Source organism: Sinocyclocheilus rhinocerous, unplaced genomic scaffold (assembly GCF_001515625.1).
Source record: "Sinocyclocheilus rhinocerous isolate Xijiao unplaced genomic scaffold, SAMN03320098_v1.1 scaffold1053, whole genome shotgun sequence".
In the NCBI taxonomy this organism is placed as follows: Eukaryota; Metazoa; Chordata; class Actinopteri; order Cypriniformes; family Cyprinidae; genus Sinocyclocheilus; species Sinocyclocheilus rhinocerous.
Genome location: NW_015638958.1, coordinates 1,622,420 through 1,632,962, shown reverse-complemented (window position 1 = coordinate 1,632,962; position 10,543 = coordinate 1,622,420). Strand labels below are relative to the sequence as shown.

The following is a 10,543-nucleotide window of genomic DNA, read 5'->3' as shown; positions in this document are numbered from 1 at the left end:
ATAACACTGCAACCGGAGTTTTTGAAAATCTTCACCCTGGCAGGAGTTTTCAAAAATGTTCGGTTTCAGTGACCTGGTACTGCGTTTGCGTTTGGACAAACGGCCAAACCGCGTAGAAAAAGCAGCAGTTTTAAACATAACCGCGTTCTTGTGGACAGGGCCTCAGAGAAGGGACAGAGCGGTGTGGAATAAAGGTAAATTATGTGAAAAATAATGCGTTTTTTTTTTATTTTTTAAATGAAGCGTTAACACATGCTAGACTGCACCCCATAAACACAATCAAGCCTAGAAAAAAAGCAGTGAACCACCCCTTCAAAATATAAAAACATTATGCATTTGTAACTGCAGGTTAAAGCACATCATGTCCCTCTGAGCTGCATTAAACGGTGTGTAAATACATCTAAATGCCACTGCAGATGCAACTTCTGCAAAGATTAATTTTGTTGATACTGGTTTCATTTGTTTGGTAACAGCCTAAATGTCTTATTATTCTAATTGACTGATTAAATGTAACAATTTGACTCAAAAGATGCACACTTTTAGAAAAACATGACTTTATTAAAGGTAAAATTGCCCATAAAAGGTATAAATCAATTTAAACTTATGAAAAGATAAATTTCTATCACTGATGTGAACTGACCACACAGAATATGAAGAATATCAAAAACTGCAGCTATCCACGGTAGTCAGATATCAGCACGATAACACACTCGACAAAATATTGTCTAATTATCGTTATCGATAAAAAAAAATATATAATTTTTTTTCAATATCGCACACCCCTAATTAGGCAACACAATTGTTTTCAACATAGATAATAAAAAGAAATGTTTATTGAGCAGCAAATTATAAAGATTTCTGAAGTGAATAATAATAATAATATGCAAATAAAATTTCGTTGGCTGCTAAAAATTCAGCTTTGCCATATGAGAAATAAAATATATTTTAAAATATATTAAAATAGAAAAGTTATTTTAAATTGTAATAATATTTCAGTATGACTTTGTTTTTGGTCAAATAATTGGTGAGCCATAAGAGGCTTCCTTCACAAACATTAAAAATCTTACAGAGCCCAAACGTTGGAACATTGGTGTAGTTCCAGACCTGTGTGGAGATTAAATGAACATCAGAGATGCTGTTTTCCATGATATATGATAACCATGGGCTTTCATTCTTAAAAACAGTGCCTATAAAAGCGGTCTATATGATTCTCACCCTATAATACAAGTTTTCTGAAGCCATACATTAGCTTTAAGTCATTATATTCACTATTCATCTTACCCTCTGCTGTAGCTCACAAATCTCTTTCATGCATATGCATATTTATTTGCATGTCACGTTTCACTTGTAAGAAATATCAGAACCTTTGGTGTCTGTCGAGAGTAAATGATGACACAATTTTCATTTTTGGGTGAATGATTCTTTTAACATTTTGATCACTCTAGACATGCCTGGAGGGGTTATGTGAAAATGGGCAGAGTATGTGCCCAGCAATTTCCATTTCATTTTGGAGTGGCTCACATCATGCCAACCAGCAGAAACTCTCTGGCAAAGTATCAGGCTGGTCTTTTTGAAATATGACACTTTTTCAAACTCTTCTCAAAAAAGTTTTGAGCTGAAAATTATCCAAAATGTGTTTGTGCGTTTAACTGGTGCTAACATTTACATTTGTAGTTGGCTGATAGCAAGGTTATTTTGAACTTTATTATCTTGCTGTATCACTTAGACTCAGTCCACCACTGATTTCAAATTTCCTTTTATAACCCTCTTCATTATCTCTACCCCTCGTCAGTCTCTGGATCTGAGAAAAAGCTAAAGCCGAAGGGAGTACCGCAGGGAACTGACTTTGGTCCAGAAGGCTGGGTAAAGCACACAAAAAGATGCCTGAGTTTAGTCCTATTTACCCCCTTCATCATCTGCACTGGTGTCAGTGATTTTATTACCCTCTGGGTTTACTGCCCAACTCTTCTTGAACTTCCTCCAACAGTAATTAAATGCACGGCAAACCCAGTTACTGTGTGTGAATATTAACACTTCATATTTAAAAAGAAAGCCCTGCATGGAAGCTGGATATTGCAAGCATTCCTGTAGCCTACAATTTGTGTTTCACATACACCTAGGTTTTATGTCAGATTTGTTTGCAATTAGTCTATAGGTTGTTGGCACAAACTAGATTACATCCACTTTCTGTTTTCTGCAAGCAACACACTATTGAATCACACTTTGTGTAGTCCCTGATGCAGCGTAGAGAGGTCTTGTCATGTTTGTGCACAAAATGATTTCACCATGTTGGCAGGGCTGTGAAAAGTCCCCCTTCATTGAAAATATATGATATGATACAAGTGGATTATTTTTTCAGTGTTACAATTAAATTTTAATGCCAGTGTTTTTCGCTTGAAGTTCATGATGGAAGTGGAAGCAGAAGCTTTTTTTTTTGGAAGAGTAGGCACTGTTTTTCTTGCTGCTTTTCTTCATTGAATTGTTCTGGGAGCTCAGCTTGAATTATCAAATGAGAAGCTTTTTAAGTATGCTTGTGTGACCATGAAATATTTATCTTGTCTGATTTTGACTAATTTACTAATGATTTGGCTAATGCATTTGTTGAATTAATTAGAATAAACTATGAAAGGTAAAATCATGATAGAGTTGGACATTATTATTATTATTATTTTTTTATTTTTTTTTTATTTCACCAGGTGCACTGATTACAATTTGAATGTAGGTGGCAGATTTTCTGGCTCACTGGATATGTCACTAATAATTTTTCAGTACAATAATTTCATATTGATACCTTTTCATTTTTACAGCTTTGTTTTCTCCTTTTTATTTCAGCACAGCGATCAATGCATTTATATATAATACATGTGTATATTATGTACATTTTTATATCTATATATGTATGTGTGCATATACTGTAAATGAAATATTTATGTAGTATTTAGATGTTTTATTATATATCCAGCTAGTAAGGTCTGATCTTTCTCCCTCTCTCCAGTTCTTTCTTTGGTCTCTGTCAATAAAAAGAGGAAAAGCTCACAATAAGTTCTAAATATTAATATATCCCAGAAGGGCCTTTTAATAGAGTTTTATGGTGATTAAGAAATACAAAGCCTGCAGGATAAACGCATGAATGATTTTCAAATGTCGCACTTAGAACATAGACCATAGATTAAGACTTTTTTTCTTTAATGGTTTATTATGCTTGATCCACAGGTTGAGGAGAGCCTGGTGAAGGTGCGTAACGCTGGCACTGAGCAGGACCTGGGTATCCAATACAAAGCTTTGAAACCGGAGGTGGACAAACTGAACATGATGGCAGCCAAGAGGCAGCAGGTAAAATGCAGCCACTCCTCGTACCCAATGTTCTCATAATCTGAGGAGATTTCATTCGGGGATGTACTGACTTCGAATAGCATGCATCCTCCACCCACATGTGCAATAAGGAGCTATGTAGCACTGGTTGAAGATTTGACGCGTGTAAGCACGAACAATCTTCTTTGTACCGGTCGGGGAGGGGAAAAGCAAGACTGGGTTGGAGCAGCTAGAGTGACAAAATCCATTTAAATGATACGAGAATTGGGTCTTTGGGATTTTTTGGGGCTTATCAGGATAAGCAGTATTCAGCAGTGATGGATTTCAGGATGAATTTTCCAGGTGAGCTCACTGATTAATAGAAAGAACGTTGTTTTGCAATAGAGAGAGATTATTATATCTTGACAATACTAATTATTTCTCCACTCGAATATGGAGTAGAGCTGTTCATTTTATTTATTCAGTGTGATTTCCCCTCTCATGCTACACTGGGCCCTTTTAAGATTATACTTTTGTGAATCAGTCGGCAGATGCTACAGCCTCACTCCCAAGGTGCAAATTGCTGTGGTATTAACTTTTTAAACTTTTTTTTTTACTTCCGTCTCAGGAGTTATGCTTTTTTCCACTGAGAACAGAAGTCATTTTCAGTGAGGGCTAGTCCACACTTGGGAGATCTCAGGTTTGACAGCAAAGATCAATCATGAAAGCACAAAAATTGTCCCTGTTTTTTTCCCCCCATCTTCAAAACATTTCACATAGATCAGAATCCTGTGTCAACTATACTCAAACTGGACACAACATGTATTTTTTGGCTTTAACTTGTGTTCTGACAGACAGCAATTTGTGTCAATGCTGCACACTGACTTTAAGTATGGGGCAGCAACAGCAACACTTCAGAGATTAGAGGGCATTCACGCAGGATGCATTCCCTCTTTCAAACAGCTAGACGGAGTGCATATGGAGCAGGCCGTTGATTATTAACTTGACACGTCGTCTTAAAAATGTGGCACTTATGGCTTGAAGGAAAAAAAAACGATTTCCTTCTGACTCATTTTTATGTACACTGGCAATAAAAAAAGTAGACAAATTACCCAATGTGCTCACTTAACAGAAGTGATCATATTTACTTGGGTTCCACATGGCATGTGTTTCTACATGGCATATTTGCCAGGCTGTATGGTCATGATCTGATTATGAGCATGTGTGGGCCCTTGGGGGTTCTGTATTGATTTAAAAAACAAGCTCAGAACATGGATCTTGAGTGTTTTAGCTGTCAAATGATATATAGTTTATGATAGTTGATTGAATATTGTTTTAAAACAAAGGTAATTAAAAGCATAGACACGCCTAAACACGCCCTTTGGCCGGTGCGGGTTAACAGGTTAATGTCCTAATTATGACAGGCCGGTAACATCACCCCTGAATTCTCCCTCTTTATATGACAGGAACTCAAGGACGTCCATCACAAGGACCAAATGGCGGCAGCTCGCGGCGTCCTGCAGAGGAACGTTCCCATGCTGTACACGGCTTCGCGTGCCTGTCTGCAGCACCCAGACGTGGCCGCGTACAAGGCCAACCGGGACCTCATCTACAAGCAGCTGCAGCACGCTGTCTCCGGCATATCTAATGCAGCTCAGGCTGCCAGCAGCGATGACTCCAGCTTCTCCCAGTCTGCAGGTGGAGGAGAGCTGGCCTACGCCCTCAACAACTTTGATGTAAGTCTGTGGGCTATTTGACGTCACGTTTTTGGGCCAGTTTCTCTGATCCAGACAGAAATAGCAAGCTAATAAGCTGTGTCAGTGAAGAATTGTCATTCAGCAACACGACCGAGACTAAACTGAGAATTGGCCTCCCTCTGATTGAAGGGAATGTGCTCTGTGAGCATTGTCATTTAGGGAATGGGCGCTTTTTTGGCCAGTTGTATTGGGACCGATGCCATACTGCATGCTGCGTTGAGGTGCTAATCTCAAAAAGGGTAGAGCAACAGGAAAGCTTATGCTCTTTTCAGTGAGGGTGTGAAAAGTCAGTGAATGGCTTGGTCCAGCTTTAGGTATGGGATTATAGATCGTGAAATATTCAGAATTCATGGAAAAGGTTATATTGAAGAGTTATGAAATATGCAGCTCCTTGCAGACATTAGGCTTGACTTAACGTATTAAAAATTCTTTAATTGCTGAATCAATATTTAATCTTCATTAGAAAGTTTGTCAATTTCTGCTTTTGGGTTTGTGAAAAGCGCAAAGTTGTTTTGCAGCTAGTGATGAAGATGAGCATATTGTGTGTAGGATCTAACAGCAGTTGCATCACCCTCTGCAACTGCTCCACACAATTTTATCAACCAAGAGCTTGAGAGCAGCGAGTTGTTGACAAATCCAGTGTGTGATTGAACTGTGTCGAGGAGACGGTAATCCAGGATTGGATCAGATTAAATTTGTATGTCCAAACAAAGCTGAGCTACTGACCTCAGAGTCTTTCACAAGTTTGAACTTTTGTTGCAGGGTTGAGTCAGGTCAACACCAAAAACTTACGGGAAATAACATGACAATTTGACTTCCTAAGCAGTACATTTATGTCCTTATGTGACATGTTTTAAATAGTTCAGATCAGAGTCTCTAAATTTAATTTGGGGTTAAGGGTAGCAAGTGATCATTAGCTATCCTTCATTTGTTTGCGCTTTGAACAGTTAGTCTCCTTCCGGAATAGGATGCGGAACATTAGTCTAACCGTTTTTGGTCTGTTGCACTCTCAACATTTTAAACAATCAGTTAGTGAAATAATAAATTCAAAAGATATGCACAAACTGAAATGTTGCCATAGAGATCTTCTAAAAGGAAAAAAGTAGGTTATAATGGTACTAGCTGTGTTTTTGAGCATAAGGTGCCTGCACATATTACTTTTGCATTTGTTGGTCTAGCAAATGCAACCTGTACTTTTAAGTAATAGATATTGTTGAATAGTTTGTTCCTGATGGACAGGGTGGGAATTGAACCTTTTATTTCCATTAGCCACAGTGACTGCTAAATGCAGAATTTTACAAGCATTTTTTTTCAGCTCAGTATGCCTGTGAAATTGAACAAAGCATTAAATCTTGACAAGCTGGTAGGTTTTTTGTTTTCTTTTGCATTGGTTAGGATATTTTCTAAAGATGTTTTGGTATGTTTCTTTTTAATATATTGAAAAGAAATGTAAAAAAAAAATTAGTGAATTTTTTTCAATAAATATATAAAAATAAATATAAATTTTGTACACTTATTTTCTCCTAAGCTAACAATTTAGTTGCCTTGTCAAACAAAAAAAAAATACTGCTGGAAGCGGGTGTTTAATTCCCACCCTCTCTGCTGATCTCAAGTACAATTTGTTTGAATCTGTAGTTTTTGTGTTGACTGAAGCAGGTGCCTCTAATGAAGCTTGAAGACGCTAGAGGAGTGTTTACAGACTGTTGCTCTTGATGTGCAGAATATACTGTTTTTATTTGCTGCTTTGAAATGGATGCTTTCTGTCATGAAATAATGATGAGAGAAGTCTTTAAGAGATTAGCACAGCACTTCATTTAATCTCTAACATCCCTAATTAGAGGGCGTCTATTAGTCCAGCTCATATCAACAATTCTGTTATGATGTATCATATATGTTTGCCTGGGCAATATGAGTAAAGTCAATTAGGTGAACCTCCTCAGCATCCTCCTGTTAAATTTGCAACAAATCAGTCACCCCAGGTACTTGTCTCTGTCTCTTGTGGTGAGAGGGTTTGCTCATCAGATTTCCTCTGCCTCGATTAGCTGTTGAAAAATTTTGCACACAGTGATGTCAGAAGTGGCGTCGCTCCGCTAAAGAGAGCACTCGCACATCAAATCAAACCATGTCACTCTGTTCTTTCACCGTTTGATTTTCTTTTTTTGTCTTCTGCAAAAGTGTGCACTCATCCTTAGTTCTGGGGCCTTTAATTATAATGGGTATATATAATGGGTAATGGGTTTTTGTCTTGTTTTGTGAGTTTTTGTGCTCATTTTGTTTCTCCAAACTGTCCCTGGGGTTGTTGGCTCTGAGCTCAGGGACTTTAGAAAGCTCTGATCTTCAAAACCTGCTGTCTCTGGGGCTCACATGCTCCGTTACCTACAAGGCATTTATATATAGATATATATATTTATTTATCTTGTCTCTTTTTGCTTCCTCACTCTCATAGGATGAAATCACCAATTTTTTTAATCTTCCCACTTGACTGCGAATACATCTGGAAGTTGATAGATTAATGTAGAATTCATTAGTCACCTAGAGAGCTGTAGGTGTAGTAGCATGAGTCAGTTTCTCTGTTCTCACTTTCTCTCCATTCCACCCATCTCTCATTCCCTTTTTCCCTTTTACACGCTGCAATTATCCCTCATCATTCTACAACAATTAACTGACATCCTCTTTTTTTAATTAATTTTTTTCTGCTTCTGACTGGTGCCAAATCACCAATTTTTTTAATCTTCCCACTTGACTGCGAATACATCTGGAAGTTGATAGATTAATGTAGAATTCATTAGTCACCTAGAGAGCTGTAGGTGTAGTAGCATGAGTCAGTTTCTCTGTTCTCACTTTCTCTCCATTCCACCCATCTCTCATTCCCTTTTTCCCTTTTACACGCTGCAATTATCCCTCATCATTCTACAACAATTAACTGATATGAATTTATTTTTTTCTGCTTCTGACTGGTGCCAACAATGCATTGTTTGTTACGTTTGTCGATGAACTTATCAACTGTATCGGTCCTCTTTGTTTTACACCCAGGGCTGGATTCCACAGCATCAGGCCTTTGTCATTTGCTGTTCTCTTGTCCTTTTCAGCTCAAAACCATTAGGAAGTGATAATTTAATCATGTGAAGCCAGGCGGCCCGATGCACTGTGAGACAAAATTTAATGCTGGCAACAAAATTAAGTTTATAGATTTTTTTTTTGCGTATGGTTCATCAGATTGGGTATCTGTGAGAGGCAATTAATCTGAGCTGTTTTAAATGAATTAAGAGTTTTCAAAACGATGCATTTGTGGTGACCCAAGTCTAACAGTGTAACATGGTTAATTGTAAGTGAAGCAAATGTCCTGATTTTTTTTCCTTCTTAGCCAATCAATACTCTGCACAAAGCACGTCGAGATTTCTAGCAGCCTGCAGCTCTATCCGTACCTGTGGCTGCTAGAATTATCGGAACCCTCGGACCTCCATTATATTGATTGTGCTGCACTATGTGATTGGTCCAGTTTTTACACTTGACCTTGCTTGCTGCTTTTCTAGGGAATTTTAAAATGCTGTATAGAGCTCATCTTGTCAGATCGATCTATAGAAAGCTGAATTATTACTACCGTACTACCTTCTTTCTTTAATGATTTCCAGTGATGATGAGACCCATCATAGTCTTAGTTTTGTATAATTGAATGTCAGCTAACTCTGTTGTCATTTGCCTTTAATAACTAGATGACTTTTTTTGGGTCTCCAGTTATTGCTGATGCGGGTGTCTTTTGCAGCTTTAATTGACAGAATTAATTGCAGAATTAATTTCATTAGATAATTTTCAAAGATAAGTGAAATCATAAAATGCTGAATCCATACAAAAATGGAAAAAATGTTGAATTACATAATTAGCTCACTCTGTGGAGTTTATTACGTAATGTTTTCCCTCCAACAACTCTCTGCTAAACTCTTTAAAGGCACGTCTCTAAACCCCTCTGTTCTATTCTTTGTGAAAGGCTGCTAAGTCAATTGCCCTTGTGGCTAACAGAATGAAAACATCACCAAGCATCTTGAAGCATCACCAAGACTTGTTTCCCATAATTGTTGTAAAACCAGCTTTGCTTCCCTTAATCTTGGCTGTTGGGATCTGTATTGCTTTGAATGCAACACAAAGGGCCCCGAGTAGTGCTGGGCGGTATACCGGTTCATACCGAATACCGGTGTTTATTTTTGTTATGATATGAATTTTTAAAATACCGCAATACCGGTGTATGTCGCTTAAACAACGTTCGGAACGCGACACTGTTTGAAAGGGGTCCCTTTTCACTGTTGCACTGTGGTGAGGGAACAGCTGTATGTGTTACTAAGCGTTAAAGTTCCGAAACTGAAGCTGTAGAACTAATAGAACGTGATGACAGAAGAACTCTTCCACAATATCCACATTGACCGCCAAAAAATATCCACTGCCCCCTGCCATCAGCTCCCGCGTCTCACACACACACAAGCGCGACTTTAGCACTAGATTTAGCAACTTTCAGACCCTTTTAGTTGCTTTTTTCCATAGAATAGTCATACTCACAAACCTAGCGACTTTTTTTCAGCTGACCTCTGCATAATGAAGGGCCTCCATAACTTTACCACAGTACAATATAGGTAATGGCATATGTTTCATGTTTACATTGTGCACTCCCCACCAGGTACAATATTCTGATTGTTTGCATCTTGTTTTTAAGCCCATAAATAATAATGTACTTGTTCTAATAAATTTATATTGTAATGTACTCATTCTAATATATTTAAAAAATCATTTACATTACTGGTAGGTTATCATCGCACAAATTAACACACTCTACGTTCTAAACTAACGCGCTGTCTTCACTGTATCTAACGCACATACGCTCAAGGCTGATTTACGCGTCCGCAAGTTCGCTTAGGTGCGCGCGGCAAATATGACGTCGTCGCGGTGTTGGCGGAAGTTCACTTTGAGTGCTCGCGACGTCGTTTCGCGTGGCGGTATGCACGACATTTTTTGTAACTTTCAGCGCAGCTCCGCTTCCGAAGATGCACGAGTTCAAAGCGAGTCGAACATGCACGTCTGTGCCAGCATTTGTGTGAAACAGAAGCAGTTTGATGTTAAGTGCAGTCACACACACAGATCACGTTGCGGAAAAAAAATACCGTCTTGTACCGTGAAACCGGTATAATTTTGAAAAATACCGTGATACACATTTTTGGTCATACCGCCCAGCACTAGCCCTGAGCAACAAAAAGCCCTGGTTAAAACTAAAGCAATCATCAGAAGATATTGGCATGGCTGTGCGATATTGAAGAAAAAAGCGATATGCAATACCTTGTTAAAAAATGCGATATTCGATATGCGATACGATATTGCTTAATACATAAAAAGTAATGTCACAAATCAGAAAATGTCATTTTAACATAAGTGTGAACATACAAAAAAAAAAAAATGATGACACTAATTTTATATCATTGTAACTTTGCTTTCCATACACTTTAAGTACTTCT

At 38.0% G+C, this 10,543-nt stretch overlaps 1 protein-coding gene across 1 annotated transcript in view; it reads left to right on the top strand.

Annotated features, from left to right (window-relative positions):
* Positions 1–10,543, top strand: part of LOC107750356 (catenin alpha-1) — a 108,537-nt gene that overhangs the window by 18,731 nt on the left and 79,263 nt on the right. The window contains exons 5-6 of the mRNA XM_016565709.1: positions 3,214–3,333; positions 4,758–5,027. Of these exons, the coding sequence (XP_016421195.1) occupies positions 3,214–3,333; positions 4,758–5,027 (390 nt within the window). The remainder of the gene's footprint in view (positions 1–3,213; positions 3,334–4,757; positions 5,028–10,543) is intronic.